A 17767-nucleotide genomic window follows, 5' to 3' on the forward strand; every position below is an offset into this window, starting at 1 on the left:
AGTGTGTATATAGTGGGTATATAGTGTATATAGTGTGTATATAGTGGGTATATAGTGGGTATATAGTGTGTATATAGTGATATAGTGTGTATAAAGTGTTTATATAGTGGCTATTTAGTGATATAGTGTGTATATAGTGTGATATAGGGTGCAGAGGGTATATATATAGTGGGTAGTGTGTGTCTATAGTGTGTCTATAGTGTGTAGAGTGTGTCTATAGTGTGTAGAGTTTGTATATAGTGTGCATATAGTGTGTATACAGTGTGTATAGTGTGTAGAGTGTGTGTATATAGGGTATATAGTGTGTAGAGAGTGTGTAGAGAGTGTGTATATAGTGTCTATAGTGTGTCTATAGTGTGTATATAGTGTGTATATAGTGTGTATATAGTGTGTTGAGTGTGTATATAGTGTGCATATAGTGTGAATATAGTGTGTTGAGTGTGTATATAGTGTGTATATAGTGTGTTGAGTGTGTATATAGTGTGTATATAGTGTCTATAGTGTGTATATAGTGTGTCTATAGTGTGTCTATAGTGTGTAGAGTGTGTGTATAGTGCGCATAGTGCGTATATAGTGTGTATATAGTGTGTGTATAGTGTGTATATAGTGTGTATATAGTGTATATCCAGTGTATATATAGTTTGTATATAGTGTGTATATATAGTGTGTATATATAGTCTAATGAGTGTGTATAAAGGGTGCAGAGTGTGTGTATATAGTGTGCATATAGTGATATAGTGTGTATATAGTGTGTATATAGTGTGTATATAGTGGGTATATAGTGTGTATATAGTGGGTATATAGTGATTTGTGTGTATATAGTGGGTATATAGTGATATAGTGTGTATACAGTGTGTATATAGTGATATAGTGTGTATACAGTGTGTATACAGTAGGTATATAGTGATATAGTGTGTATATAGTGTGTATATAGTGATATAGTGTGTATATTGTGGGTATATAGTGACATAGTGTGTATACAGTGGGGATATAGTGATATAGTGTGTATATAGTGGGTATATAGTGGGTATATAGTGATATAGTGTGTATATAGTGGGTATATAGAGTATATAGTGTGTATATAGTGTGTATATAGTGTATATATAGTGGGTATATAGTGATATAGTGTGTATATAGTGTGTATATAGTGTGTATATATTGGGTATATAGTGATATAGTGGGTATATAGTGTATATAGTGTGTATATAGTGGGTATATAGTGGGTATATAGTGTGTATATAGTGATATAGTGTGTATAAAGTGTTTATATAGTGGCTATTTAGTGATATAGTGTGTATATAGTGTGATATAGGGTGCAGAGGGTATATATATAGTGGGTAGTGTGTGTCTATAGTGTGTCTATAGTGTGTAGAGTGTGTCTATAGTGTGTAGAGTTTGTATATAGTGTGCATATAGTGTGTATACAGTGTGTATAGTGTGTAGAGTGTGTGTATATAGGGTATATAGTGTGTAGAGAGTGTGTAGAGAGTGTGTATATAGTGTCTATAGTGTGTCTATAGTGTGTATATAGTGTGTATATAGTGTGTATATAGTGTGTTGAGTGTGTATATAGTGTGCATATAGTGTGAATATAGTGTGTTGAGTGTGTATATAGTGTGTATATAGTGTGTTGAGTGTGTATATAGTGTGTATATAGTGTCTATAGTGTGTATATAGTGTGTCTATAGTGTGTCTATAGTGTGTAGAGTGTGTGTATAGTGCGCATAGTGCGTATATAGTGTGTATATAGTGTGTGTATAGTGTGTAAAGTGTGTATATAGTGTGTATATAGTGTGTATAGTGCGTATATAGTGCGTATAGTGTGTATAGTGTATATATAGTGTGTATATAGTGTATATAGTGTGTATATAGTGTGTATAGTGTATATATAGTGTATATATAGTGTGTATTTAGTGTGTATATAGTGTATATAGTGTGTATATAGTGGGTATATAGTGATATAGTGTGTATATAGTGGGTATATAGTGTGTATATAGTGGGTATATAGTGGGTATATAGTGTGTATATAGTGATATAGTGTGTATAAAGTGTTTATATAGTGGCTATTTAGTGATATAGTGTGTATATAGTGTGATATAGGGTGCAGAGGGTATATATATAGTGGGTAGTGTGTGTCTATAGTGTGTCTATAGTGTGTAGAGTGTGTCTATAGTGTGTAGAGTTTGTATATAGTGTGCATATAGTGTGTATACAGTGTGTATAGTGTGTAGAGTGTGTGTATATAGGGTATATAGTGTGTAGAGAGTGTGTAGAGAGTGTGTATATAGTGTCTATAGTGTGTATATAGTGTGTATATAGTGTGTATATAGTGTGTATATAGTGTGTTGAGTGTGTATATAGTGTGCATATAGTGTGAATATAGTGTGTTGAGTGTGTATATAGTGTGTATATAGTGTGTTGAGTGTGTATATAGTGTGTATATAGTGTCTATAGTGTGTATATAGTGTGTCTATAGTGTGTCTATAGTGTGTAGAGTGTGTGTATAGTGCGCATAGTGCGTATATAGTGTGTATATAGTGTGTGTATAGTGTGTATATAGTGTGTAAAGTGTGTATATAGTGTGTATATAGTGTGTATAGTGCGTATATAGTGCGTATAGTGTGTATAGTGTATATATAGTGTGTATATAGTGTATATAGTGTGTATATAGTGTGTATAGTGTATATATAGTGTATATATAGTGTGTATTTAGTGTGTATATAGTGTATATAGTGTGTATATAGTGGGTATATAGTGATATAGTGTGTATATAGTGGGTATATAGTGTGTATATAGTGGGTATATAGTGGGTATATAGTGTGTATATAGTGATATAGTGTGTATAAAGTGTTTATATAGTGGCTATTTAGTGATATAGTGTGTATATAGTGTGATATAGGGTGCAGAGGGTATATATATAGTGGGTAGTGTGTGTCTATAGTGTGTCTATAGTGTGTAGAGTGTGTCTATAGTGTGTAGAGTTTGTATATAGTGTGCATATAGTGTGTATACAGTGTGTATAGTGTGTAGAGTGTGTGTATATAGGGTATATAGTGTGTAGAGAGTGTGTAGAGAGTGTGTATATAGTGTCTATAGTGTGTATATAGTGTGTATATAGTGTGTATATAGTGTGTTGAGTGTGTATATAGTGTGCATATAGTGTGAATATAGTGTGTTGAGTGTGTATATAGTGTGTATATAGTGTGTTGAGTGTGTATATAGTGTGTATATAGTGTCTATAGTGTGTAGATAGTGTGTCTATAGTGTGTCTATAGTGTGTAGAGTGTGTGTATATAGTGCGCATAGTGTGTATATAGTGTGTATATAGTGTGTATAGTGTGTATATAGTGTGTATATAGTGTGTATAGTGCGTATATAGTGCGTATAGTGTATATATAGTGTGTATATAGTGTATATAGTGTGTATATAGTGTGTATAGTGTATATATAGTGTATATATAGTGTGTATTTAGTGTGTATATAGTGTATATAGTGTGTATATATTGGGTATATAGTGATATAGTGTGTATATAGTGGGTATATAGTGTATATAGTGTGTATATAGTGGGTATATAGTGGGTATATAGTGTGTATATAGTGATATAGTGTGTATAAAGTGTTTATATAGTGGCTATTTAGTGATATAGTGTGTATATAGTGTGATATAGGGTGCAGAGGGTATATATATATAGTGGGTAGTGTGTGTCTATAGTGTGTCTATAGTGTGTAGAGTGTGTCTATAGTGTGTAGAGTTTGTATATAGTGTGCATATAGTGTGTATACAGTGTGTATAGTGTGTAGAGTGTGTGTATATAGGGTATATAGTGTGTAGAGAGTGTGTAGAGAGTGTGTATATAGTGTCTATAGTGTGTCTATAGTGTGTATATAGTGTGTATATAGTGTGTATATAGTGTGTTGAGTGTGTATATAGTGTGCATATAGTGTGAATATAGTGTGTTGAGTGTGTATATAGTGTGTATATAGTGTGTTGAGTGTGTATATAGTGTGTATATAGTGTCTATAGTGTGTATATAGTGTGTCTACAGTGTGTCTATAGTGTGTAGAGTGTGTGTATATAGTGCGCATAGTGCGTATATAGTGTGTATATAGTGTGTATATAGTGTGTATAGTGTGTATATAGTGTGTATAGTGCGTATATAGTGCGTATAGTGTGTATAGTGTATATATAGTGTGTATATAGTGTATATAGTGTGTATATAGTGTGTATAGTGTATATATATTGTATATATAGTGTGTATTTAGTGTGTATATAGTGTATATAGTGTGTATATAGTGCGTATATAGTGCGTATATAGTGTGTATATAGTGTGTATAGTGTGTATAGTGTATATAGTGTGTATATAGTGTGTATATAGTGTGTGTATAGTGTGTGTATAGTGTATATAGTGTATATAGTGTGTATAGTGTGTGTATATAGTGTGTATAGTGCGTGTATAGTGTGTGTATAGTGTGTATATAGTGTATATAGAGTGTGTATAGTGTGTATATAGAGTGTGTATAGTGTGTATATAGTGTGTATATAGTGTATATAGTGTGTGTATAGTGTGTATAGTGTGTATATAGTGTGTATATAATGTATATAGTGTGTATAGAGTGTGTATAGTGTGTATATAGTGTATAGAGTGTGTGTATATAGTGTGTATATAGTGTGTATATAGTGTGTATATAGTGCGTATATAGTGTGTATATAGTGTGTCTATAGTGAACAAGCATGTTCTGACTCACATGGTTTGCCTTTGACCTGTCTGGGAGAGTAGCAGCTGGAAGGGATGGAGTTGGGGCTGAGGAGTGCGGAGTTAACCCCTGTACCTGGGCTGACCCCCGACTCGGCTTGCATTGCCATGGACGACAACCCTGGCAACCCGGAAGTGTTGTTGGTGAACTGGGAGCATCGCAGGAAGTCAGGCCATGATGCATTGAACAGCTGGAGGACAGGTCCACAGCCCTCTCTGGCCGACTCACAGAACGACTGACAGGGTAGGACGACACGTCTAGAGAGGGAGAGAGAGAATAGAAAAAGAGAAAAGGAGAGAGAAATGTATCAGCTGCAGTACTATATCCTTACAAAAGATGGCGTTGACTTCACAGGACGTCCTAAGGAGTTATTTTTAATAACAAACCCAACGCATTTTAATTGAATTGAATTCATTTTGGGTAAGAGACATATACAACAAATTGTACTATGTGGACCCAGAGGATATCACTTAAATGATCGTGCCCCAGGTCACATTGACATGGTCTATAACCAACACAGTTACAATAGCAGAGCTAGTGATATGTCTGGTAAAATCCCAAGAGTCAACAGTCCTGCGAGGAGCAGGTTTTTCTATACAGGCGTTAGTCTGTGGAATAGCCTCCCCTCTGTGATCAAGCAAAGACAAGGTAGCTAAAAAAAGCAGGTGAAGGTTTTAATTTGGACAAAGACGTCTAAGTGAGGGCAACAACTCCGTTACCCCTTGTGCCCCCTACTGCTGGTCAGATGTATTTATTTGTTTAATAGGTATGATCTGCCATGAATAGATCGGTTTTTAGATTGGAATGTGAATTTAATGGTTCGGGAGAAGTGCAGTGAATTTGACACTTTTGTCAATTTAAATTAATGTATTTACAGGAAACCCAGAGCTGCCCATTGACGTGAACCTTTCAGACGTGCTAAATGCTTTTTACGATAGCTTTGAAGCAAACAACACTGAAGCATGCATGACAGCACCAGCTGTTCTGGACGTCTGTGTGATAACACTTTCGGTAGCCGATGTGAGCAAGACTTTTAAACAGGTCAACATTCACAAAGCCACAGACAGATTACTAGGAGGTGTACTCAAAGCATGTGTCGGACCAACTGGCAAGTGTCTCCACTGACATATTCAACCTCTCCCTGACCCAGCTGCGACAGAGCCTGGACTCGAACCAGGATCTCTAGTGGCACAGACCACTGCGCCACTCGGGAGGCCCATAACAGCAAACTTAATGATGGTGTTGGAGTCGTGCCTGGCCATGCAGTCATGGGTGAACAGGGAGTACAGGGGGGAACTGAGCATGCACCCCTGAGGGGCCCCAGTGTTGAGGATCAGCGTGGCAGTTGTGTTGTTACGTACCCTTACCACCTGGGGGCGGCCCGTCAGGAAGTCCAGGATCCATTTGCAGAGGGAGGTGTTTAGTCCCAGGGTCCTTAGCTTATTGATGAGCTTTGAGGGCACTATTGTGTTGAACACTGAGCTGTGTAGTCAATGAATAGCATTCTCACATAGGTGCTCCTTTTGTCCAGGTGGGAAAGGGCAGTGTGGAGTGCAATAGAGATTGTGCAATAGAGACTGTGGATCTGTTGGGGCGGTAAGCAAATTGGAGTGGGTCTAGGGTTTCTGGGATAATGGTGATGATGTGAGCCATGACCAGCATTTCAAAGTACTTCATGGCTACAGATGTGAGTGCTACGCGTCGGTAGTCATTTAAGCAGGATACCTTGATGTTATTGGGCACATGGTGGTCTGCTTGAAACATGTTATTGCAGACTTGGTCAGGGACGGGTTGAAAATGTCAGTGAAGATACTTGCCAGTTGGCAGTGCATGCTCGGAGTACACATCCTGGTAATCATTCTGCGCCTCTGGCCTTGAGAATGTTGACCTGTTTAAAGGCCTTGCTCGCATCGGCTACGGAAAGAGTGATCACACAGTTGTCCGGAACAGCTGGTGCTCTCATACATGCTTCAGTGTTGCTTGCCTCGAAGCATGCATAATTTAGCTCGTCTGTTAGGCTCGTTTCACTGGGCAGCTCATGGCTGTGCTTCACTTTATAGTTCATAATAGTTTGCAAGTTCTGAAACATCCGACGAGCATCAGAGCCGGTGTAGTAGGATTCAATCTTAGTCCTGTATTGATGCTTTGCCTGTTTGATGGTTCGTCTGAGGGCATAGCGGGATTTCTTATAAGCGTCCGGGAGAGTCCCACTCCGTGGGGATGTTCCGCTCAGTGCGGATGTTGCCTGTAATCCATGGCTTCTGGTTGGGGTATGTACGTAAGGTCACTGTGGGGACGACATCCTCAATGCACTTATTGATGAAGCCAGAGACTGATGTGGTGTACTCCTCAATGCCATTGGAGGAATCCCAGAACATATTCCAGTCTGTGCTAGTAGAACATTACTGTAGCTGAGCATCCGCATCATCTGACCACTTCCTTATTGAGCGAGTCACTGGTGCTTTCTGCTTTAGTTTTTGCTTGTAAGCAGGAATGACATGACATGATATAGTCTAGGACTACTGTTGATACTGTATTATAGACTGAATAATAACATGATATAGTCTAGGACTACTGTTGATACTGTATTATAGGACTGAATAATAACATGATATAGTCTAGGACTACTGTTGATACTGTATTATAGGACTGAATAATAACATGATATAGTCTAGGACTACTGTTGATACTGTATTATAGGACTGAATAATAACATGATATAGTCTAGGACTACTGTTGATACTGTATTATAGGACTGAATAATAACATGATATAGTCTAGGACTACTGTATTATAGGACTGAATAATAACATGATATAGTCTAGGACTACTGTTGATACTGTATTATAGGACTGAATAATAACATGATATAGTCTAGGACTACTGTTGATACTGTATTATAGGACTGAATAATAACATGATATAGTCTAGGACTACTGTTGATACTGTATTATAGGACTGAATAATAACATGATATAGTCTAGGACTACTGTTGATACTGTATTATAGGACTGAATAATAACATGATATAGTCTAGGACTACTGTATTATAAGAATGAATAATAACATGATATAGTCTAGGACTACTGTATTATAGGACTGAATAATAACATGATATAGTCTAGGACTACTGTTGATACTGTATTATAGGACTGAATAATAACATGATATAGTCTAGGACTACTGTTGATACTGCATTATAGGACTGAATAATAACATGATATAGTCTAGGACTACTGTATTATAGGACTGAATAATAACATGATATAGTCTAGGACTACTGTTGATACTGTATTATAGGACTGAATAATAACATGATATAGTCTAGGACTACTGTTGATACTGTATTATAGGACTGAATAATTACATGATATAGTCTAGGACTACTGTTGATACTGTATTATAGGACTGAATAATAACATGATATAGTCTAGGACTACTGTTGATACTGTATTATAGGACTGAATAATGACATGATATAGTCTAGGACTACTGTATTATAGGACTGAAAATAACATGATATAGTCTAGGACTACTGTATTATAGGACTGAATAATAACATGATATAGTCTAGGACTACTGTATTATAGGACTGAATAATAACATGATATAGTCTAGGACTACTGTATTATAAGAATGAATAATAACATGATATAGTCTAGGACTACTGTATTATAGGACTGAATAATAACATGATATAGTCTAGGACTACTGTTGATACTGTATTATAGGACTGAATAATAACATGATATAGTCTAGGACTACTGTTGATACTGCATTATAGGACTGAATAATAACATGATATAGTCTAGGACTACTGTATTATAGGACTGAATAATAACATGATATAGTCTAGGACTACTGTTGATACTGTATTATAGGACTGAATAATAACATGATATAGTCTAGGACTACTGTTGATACTGTATTATAGGACTGAATAATTACATGATATAGTCTAGGACTACTGTTGATACTGTATTATAGGACTGAATAATAACATGATATAGTCTAGGACTACTGTTGATACTGTATTATAGGACTGAATAATGACATGATATAGTCTAGGACTACTGTATTATAGGACTGAAAATAACATGATATAGTCTAGGACTACTGTATTATAGGACTGAATAATAACATGATATAGTCTAGGACTACTGTATTATAGGACTGAATAATAACATGATCGGAGGAGAGGGTCTTTGGTAACAGTTCTTTGGGGATAGATACAAGCTGAATGGAGTATTGCTTTGTGAATTACGCAAAAGCCTCAACCAGTAGAGCATTTAGAAAGCTGTTATGGACAGGCTGATTGGCTAATGCATGGCCAGGATAAGGAAGGCAGCACGCTGTTGAACCAGCTGTCATTAGAGCAGTGGAAACGTAGCCTAATGTAATGGATTTTTGTTGTTGTTGTTATCCAACCAAACCGAAAACAAGCATACAGAAAAATAACTTGATATCACTGGACCACGCCATCTCCCAGTCCATCTCTATGGAGGGGTGTCATCTCCCAGTCCATCTCTATGGAGGGGTGTCATCTCCCAGTCCATCTCTATGGAGGGGTGCCATCTCCCAGTCCATCTCTATGGAGGGGTGCCATCTCCCAGTCCATCTCTATGGAGGGGTGTCATCTCCCAGTCCATCTCTATGGAGGGATTTCATCTCCCAGTCCATCTCTATGGAGGGGTGTCATCTCCCAGTCCATCTCTATGGAGGGGTGTCATCTCCCAGTCCATCTCTATGGAGGGGTGTCATCTCCCAGTCCATCTCTATGGAGGGGTGTCATCTCCCAGTCCATCTCTATGGAGGGGTGTCATCTCCCAGTCCATCTCTATGGAGGGGTGTCATCTCCCAGTCCATCTCTATGGAGGGGTTTCATCTCCCAGTCCATCTCCATGTGGGGTTTCATCTCCCAGTCCATCTCTATGGAGGGGTGTCATCTCCCAGTCCATCTCTATGGAGGGGTGTCATCTCCCAGTCCATCTCTATGGAGGGGTGTCATCTCCCAGTCCATCTCTATGGAGGGGTGTCATCTCCCAGTCCATCTCTATGGAGGGGTGTCATCTCCCAGTCCATCTCTATGGAGGGGTGTCATCTCCCAGTCCATCTCTATGGAGGGGTGTCATCTCCCAGTCCATCTCTATGGAGGGGTGTCATCTCCCAGTCCATCTCTATGGAGGGGTGTCATCTCCCAGTCCATCTCTATGGAGGGGTGTCATCTCCCAGTCCATCTCTATTGAGGGGTGTCATCTCCACCCCAATAGAGGTGGTGGCTGAAATACCGTAGATAAAGGGCTTGTCTCCACACTGGTTTGTTCCTCCCCAACATGATCTGTTAATATTTGTTAATCTGATAATCTGTTAATAATATTAACAGATCATATCTACGGCAACAAAACATCATTCAGAGGAGGGCTTCTACTTGGTATGTAACCAAATGAAAAAAACAAATACGAGCTTAACGGGCACAAATAAAAACCTGTTCTATGTGAGTTATGATGTGAGTTATGGGTACTGTGCCTCATGACAGGTTGCTGCTGCAGTCAAAACCAACTGATAACAGTTTTCGGTTGGCCTTAAACATACTGAAATTGGGATTTGGCACGTTTTTTAAGGACACACCTCAGATATTGCCACACATCCCACCTCAGTGAAAGCTCATATAAGACAGGTGAATTACCAATCCTGGCGCGACGAATTGGAAATAAAAAAAGCGCCTGCAGGTCGAAATGGCAGAGGAGCATTTGACAAATGCACTGGCTTAAGACCAGCCAAAATTGACCCCATAGAATGATATAAAAAGGGACATAAAGAATGACTTAGGGCCCAATTCAGACTTAGGAAATGTACGCCTTTTCCTCTGCAATTCTCAGTCATTGGTGCTGAATAGATGCAATAAAACCGCTGAAAACCCTCCCACTTGCTGGCCAACAGATTTTCTCGTGGAGTTTTGATTCAATATGGTTTTCAGCACATTGATTTAAAGCCCTTTTAAATTCGGTGTACATTTAATAAGAGTTTTCTGGACAGACTCACTAGAATATACAATATGCAGAGAAATGTTCAGAATATTAGGGATCGATGACAGGAAGCACACATATTTGTCTCCTGTTCAGCACCAATTGGTAGATTTTTTAAACACTCCGATGTACGTTATATATAGATTATTACGAAAAGTATTTATGAACAATAAAAAAAGACTGGTTTGGAAAAAGAGACTTTACACAACAAATATATTGTCAAATAAAACATGTAAAAGTGGTTTGATTCTGAAAGTTGCCAAATTCATTCGTTCATCTTTTCAGGAAACTCTGTGCCGAGTCAGGAGTCGCTACTTCACACGCCAATTCAACGTTATGGCCATGATTGGCTGAGATACTGAGTGGGCTGGACATGCAGAGATATAAGTTTGGTTGGGTTAACATATAGAACGTTTCTGTCTATAATGTGAGCTGGTGAGTACATGAAGGTAATCCTGTCTAATGCTACTTTTTAAAGATATCACGTAGTAGAACTGCATCAGTGTTGCTCTACACTTGCTGGAGGACCGAGTTTTTAAATCAGTGGAATTAGAGTATGATAGCTAAAGAGATGGAAAAAACACCTGTCTCAGGATTACATCTTCAAACTAGAGGGCAACCATGGCATCCGGAACAGAGAGAAGTGTCCAACCATGATGTAAACGGGTAAGATAGACTAGCAAGCGACATTTTCAGATATTACACGTTTCAAATTTTGACAGTCATTTTCATTTCAGTTAAAGTGCACTGTTAGCTAGCTAGAGGGGTAATAATAATATGAATAGAGAGGGGTAATAATAATATGAATGGAGAGGAGGAGAGGGGGAGAGGGGTAATAATAATATGAATGGAGGGGAGGAGAGGGGTAATAATAATATGAATAGAGAGGGGGAGAGGGGTAATAAATAGTAATTTAGGAGAAGTAACAGCACTGTACCAACACACACACTCCCCTACCTGGGTTGTCCGTGGCGTGGAGTGATGCATTCTGGTAGAGCAAGCGTGCAGCCGAACAACATGATGTGTCTGTAGCAGCCGAGCCGGTGTAAATAGGAAAAAAACTTGAGAAACATGTCAACCTCCGAGGCCCTCACCACCGCTAGCCCTGGTGACTGAGACGTCTGGTTATAGGGAAGCATGGTGCACTGGGCTTCTGAGATCAGGACACAGTCTGTAGGGGGAGAGAGAGGGGGAGAGAGAGACATGGGGAGAGAGAGGAGAGAGAGACATGGGGAGAGAGAGGAGAGGGGGAGAGAGAGGGGGAGAGAGAGGGGGGGGGGGGAGAGAGAGAGACATGGGGAGAGAGAGGAGAGAGAGACACGGGGAGAGAGAGGAGAGAGAGACATGGGGAGAGAGAGGAGAGAGAGAGACATGGGGAGAGAGAGGAGAGACAGACATGGGGAGAGAGAGATGGGGAGAGAGAGACATGGGGAGAGAGAGACATGGGGAGAGAGAGGAGAGATAGACATGGGGAGAGAGAGATGGGGAGAGAGAGACATGGGGAGAGAGAGGAGAGACAGACATGGGGAGAGAGAGGAGAGAGATACATGGGGAAAGAGAGAAAGGGGTAGAGAGAGAGAGAGAGAGAGAGAGAGAGAGAGAGAGAGAGAGAGAGAGAGAGAGAGAGAGAGAGAGAGAGAGAGAGAGGGGGGGGGGGGAGAGAAAAGGAGGGGAAAGAGGTGGAAAGAAATGTTAGAGCATAATAATGATAATTGATAACCGTTGATAATAACCGGTCATTTATCAGATGTTTAGACCCAAAGAGACTTCCAGCTATGTAGTTTCACTGCCCAGTCATGGAGTATGGGAGGCTATGTGCTCACTGCCCAGTCATGTAGTTTGGGAGGCTATGTGCTCACTGCCCAGTCATGTAGTATGGGAGGCTATGTGCTCACTGCCCAGTCATGTAGTTTGGGAGGCTATGTGCTCACTGCCCAGTCATGTAGTATGGGAGGCTATGTGCTCACTGCCCAGTCATGTAGTATGGGAGGCTATGTGCTCACTGCCCAGTCATGTAGTATGGGAGGCTATGTGCTCACTGCCCAGTCATGTAGTATGGGAGGCTATGTGCTCACTGCCCAGTCATGTAGTTTGGGAGGCTATGTGCTCACTGCCCAGTCATGTAGTTTGGGAGGCTATGTGCTCACTGCCCAGTCATGTAGTTTGGGAGGCTATGTGCTCACTGCCCACAAAATGAGGTGGAAACTGAGCTGCACTTCCTAACCTCCTGTCCAATGTATGACCATATTAGAGACACATATTTCCCTCAGATTACACAGATACACAAAGAATTAGAAAATATACCCAATTCTGATACACTCCCATATCTACTGGGTGAAATACCACAGTGTGACATCACAGCAGTAAGATTTGTGACCTGTTGCCACGAGAAAAGGTCAACCAGTGAAGAACAAACACCAATGTAAATACAACCCATATTTATGTTGATTTATTTTCCCTTTTGTACTTTAACTATTTGCACATCGTTACAACACTGTATATAGACATAATATGACTTGAAATGTCATTATTGTTGTGGAACGTTTGTGAGTGTAATGTTTACTGTTCATTTTTATTGTTTATTTCACTTTTGTATATTATCTACTTTACTTGCTTTGGCAACGTTAACATGTGTTTCCCATAACAATAAAACCCCTTGAATTGAATTGAGAGACAGAGAGAGAGAGGCAGAGAGAGACACGAAGAGAGACAGATAGAGAGAGATGGAGAGAGACAGAGGTAGATAGAGAGAGGGAGAGAGACAGAGAGAGACACAAAGAGAGACCTATAGAGAGGTAGATAGAGAGAGATGGAGAGAGACAGATAGAGAGGTAGATAGAGAGAGAGAGAGACAGAGAGAGACACACAAAGAGAGACAGAGAGAGGTAGATAGAGAGAGATGGAGAGAGACAGAGAGAGACAGAAAGAGAGGTAGATAGAGAGAGATGGAGAGAGACACGAAGAGAGACAGATAGAGAGAGATGAAGAGAGAGATGAAGAGAGACAGAGGTAGATAGAGAGAGGGAGAGAGACAGAGAGAGACACAAAGAGAGACCTATAGAGAGGTAGATAGAGAGAGATGGAGAGAGACAGATAGAGAGGTAGATAGAGAGAGAGAGAGACAGAGAGAGACAGAAAGAGAGGTAGATAGAGAGAGACAGAGAGAGACAGAGAGAGACAGAGAGAGACAGAGAGAGAGAGTAATTGAAGCACTCTGCTTTTGGACTAAAGAGCAGGAATGCAGACTTCCTGAAAGAAATTGATGATGTTGATATTGTAGTACTACAGGAAACATGGTGCAGAGGTGATGTTTCCACTGGCTGTCCACTAGGTTATAGGGAGATCATCCTACCATCCACCAAATTAAAAGGAATCAGACAGGGCAGAGACTCGGGACAGGGCGGAGGCTCGGGACAGGGCGGAGGCTCGGGACAGGGCGGAGGCTCGGGACAGGGCGGAGGCTCGGGACAGGGCGGAGACTCGGGACAGGGCGGAGACTCGGGACAGGGCGGAGACTCGGGACAGGGCGGAGACTCGGGACAGGAAGGAGACTCGGGACAGGAAGGAGACTCAGGACAGGAAGGAGACTCAGGACAGGAAGGAGACTCAGGAAAGGAAGGAGACTCAGGAAAGGAAGGAGACTCAGGACAGGAAGGAGACTCAGGACAGGAAGGAGACTCAGGACAGGAAGGAGACTCAGGACAGGAAGGAGACTCAGGACAGGAAGGAGACTCAGGACAGGAAGGAGACTCAGGACAGGAAGGAGACTCAGGACAGGAAGGAGACTCAGGGGGAATGCTAATATGGTATAAATCTGAACTAATCAATTCAATCGAATTGATCAAAACAGGAGAATTCTTTACATGGTTAAAAATCAACAAGTAGGCCATCTTAACAGATTAAAACGTCTTCCTCTGTGCCACATACATTCCCCCTCAGAGTCATCCTACTTCAATGAAGAGAGTTTCTCCATTTCCTCCACATACATTCCCCCCTCAGAGTCACCCTACTTCAATGAAGAGAGTTTCTCCATTCTAGAGGGTGAAATTAGTCACTTTCAGGCCCAAGGCAACGTCCTGGTCTGCTAGAACAGCAGAAGAACCAGACACTGTTAACAGTCATGGGGATAAACACCTACCAGGAAGCAACAACCTTTCCCTCCCCACATACACATACACCTCAGAGCCTTCACAGTCAGCCCACTGACACCTCTCTCAGAGCCTTCACAGTCAGCCCACTAACACCTCTCTCAGAGCCTTCACAGTCAGCCCACTGACACCTCTCTCAGAGCCTTCACAGTCAGCCCAATAACACCTCTCTCAGAGCCTTCACAGTCAGCCAACTGACACCTCTCTCAGAGCCTTCACAGTCAGCCCACTAACACCTCTCTCAGAGCCTTCACAGTCAGCCCGCTGACACCTCTCTCAGAGCCTTCACATTCAGCCCACTAACACCTCTCTCAGAGCCTTCAGTCAGCCCACTGACACCTCTCTGAGCCTTCACAGTCAGCCCACTAACACCTCTCTCAGAGCCTTCACAGTCAGCCCACTGACACCTCTCTGAGCCTTCACAGTCAGCCCACTGACACCTCTCTCAGAGCCTTCACAGTCAGCCCACTAACACCTCTCTCAGAGCCTTCACAGTCAGCCCACTGACACCTCTCTCAGAGCCTTCACAGTCAGCCCGCTGACACCTCTCTCAGAGCCTTCACATTCAGCCCACTAACACCTCTCTCAGAGCCTTCAGTCAGCCCACTGACACCTCTCTGAGCCTTCACAGTCAGCCCACTAACACCTCTCTCAGAGCCTTCACAGTCAGCCCACTGACACCTCTCTCAGAGCCTTCACAGTCAGCCCACTGACACCTCTCTCAGAGCCTTCACAGTCAGCCCACTAACACCTCTCTCAGAGCCTTCACAGTCAGCCCACTGACACCTCTCTCAGAGGCTTCACAGTCAGCCCTCTGACACCTCTCTCAGAGCCTTCACAGTCAGCCCACTGACACCCCCCTCAGAGCCTTCACAGTCAGCCCACTGACACCTCAGTGCCTTCACAGTCAGCCCACTGAGACCTCTCTCAGAGCCTTCACAGAGAGAATAGAAAGAGAATAGAGAATGAAAAATGGTTTGATAATGATTGGAGAAATCTAAGGAAGTCATTGAGATACACACTACTGTTCAAAAGTTTGGGGTCACTTAGAAATTTCCACGTTCTTGAAAGAAAATATATATTTTTTGTCCATTAAAATAATTGATCAAATTGATCAGAAATACAGTGTAGACATTGTTAATGTTTTAATTGACTATTGTAGCTGGAAATGGTTGATTTTTAATGGAATATCTACATAGACATACAGAGGTCCATTATCAGCAACCATCACTCCTGTGTTCCAATGTCACGTTGGGTTAGCTAATCCAAGTTTATCATTTTAAAAAGCTAATTGATCATTAAAAAACCTTTTTGCAATTATGTTAGCACAGCTGAAAACTGTTGTCCTGATTAAAGAAGCAATAAAACTGGCCTTCTTTAGACTAGTTGAGTATCTGGAGCATCAGCATTTGTGGGTTCAATTACAGGCTCAAAATGGCCAGAAACAAAGAACTTTCTTCTGAAACCCGTCAGTCTATTCTTGTTATGAGAAATGAAGGCTATTCCATGTGAGTAATTGCCAAGAAACTGAAGATCTCGTACAACGCTGTGTACTACTCCCTTCACAGAACAGCGTGAACTGGCTCTAACCAGATTAGAAAGAGGAGTGGGAGGCCCCGGTGCACAGTTGAGCAAGAGGACAAGTACATTAGAGTGTCTAGTTTGAGAAACAGATGCCTCACAAGTCCTCAACTGGCAGCTTCATTAAATAGTACCCACAAAACACCAGTCAGTGAAGAGGTGACTCTGGGATGCTGGCCTTCTAGTCAGAGATCCTCTGTCCAGTCTCAACGTCAACAGTGAAGAGGCGACTCCGGGATGCTGGTCTTCTAGGCAGAGGAACTCTGTACAGTCTCAACGTCAACAGTGAAGAGACGACTCCGGGATGGCTGACCATCTATATAGAGTTCCTCTGTCCAGTGTCTGTGTTATTTTGCCATCTTAATATTTTATTTTTATTGGCCAGTTATATGATATGGCTTTTTCTTTGCAACTCTGCATAAGGTTCTGACCACCATGTGACTGATATAAAACTGAGGAAAAAACTGACTAGGTACAGACTCAGAGAGGACAGTCTGGCTATAGAGACCGGTCATCGCAGACCAACCTGGCTGCCCAGAGAGGACAGGCTAGCTATAGAGACCGGTCGTCACAGACCAACCTGGCTGCCCAGAGAGGACAGTCTGGCTATAGAGACCGGTCGTCACAGACCAACCTGGCTGCCCAGAGAGGACAGGCTGGCTATAGAGACCGGTCGTCACAGACCAACCTGGCTGCCCAGAGAGGACAGTCTGGCTATAGAGACCGGTCGTCACAGACCAACCTGGCTTCCCAGAGAGGACAGTCTGGCTATAGAGGCCGGTCGTCACAGACCAACCTGGCTGCCCAGAGAGCACAGTCTGGCTATATAGAGACCGGTCGTCACAGACCAACCTAGCTGCCCAGAGAGGACAGTCTGGCTATAGAGACCGGCCGTCACAGACAAACCTGGCTGCCCAGAGAGGACAGTCTGGCTATAGAGACCGGTCATCACAGACCAACCTGGCTGCCCAGAGAGGACAGGCTGGCTATAGAGACCGGTCATCACAGACAAACCTGGCTGCCCAGAGAGGACAGTCTGGCTATAGAGACCGGTCGTCACAGACCAACCTGGCTGCCCAGAGAGGACAGTCTGGCTATAGAGACCGGTCGTCACAGACAAACCTGGCTGCCCAGAGAGGACAGTCTGGCTATAGAGACCGGTCGTCACAGACCAACCTGGCTGCCCAGAGAGGACAGTCTGGCTATAGAGAGCGGTCGTCACAGACCAACCTGGCTGCCCAGAGAGGACAGTCTGGCT

The 17767-nt window shown here is 41.8% G+C and overlaps 1 protein-coding gene across 1 annotated transcript in view; it reads right to left on the reverse strand.

Moving 5' to 3' along the window:
- The window catches only part of corin (corin, serine peptidase), a 143910-nt gene that overhangs the window by 85341 nt on the left and 40802 nt on the right, over positions 1–17767 (reverse strand). Inside the window, exons 4-5 of the mRNA XM_036958423.1 lie at positions 11738–11951; positions 4746–5011 (exon numbers count right to left, since the gene is read on the reverse strand). Coding sequence (XP_036814318.1) covers positions 4746–5011; positions 11738–11951 — 480 coding nt within the window. The remainder of the gene's footprint in view (positions 1–4745; positions 5012–11737; positions 11952–17767) is intronic.

Source organism: Oncorhynchus mykiss, chromosome 21 (genome assembly GCF_013265735.2).
Source record: "Oncorhynchus mykiss isolate Arlee chromosome 21, USDA_OmykA_1.1, whole genome shotgun sequence".
Taxonomy (NCBI): domain Eukaryota; kingdom Metazoa; phylum Chordata; class Actinopteri; order Salmoniformes; family Salmonidae; genus Oncorhynchus; species Oncorhynchus mykiss.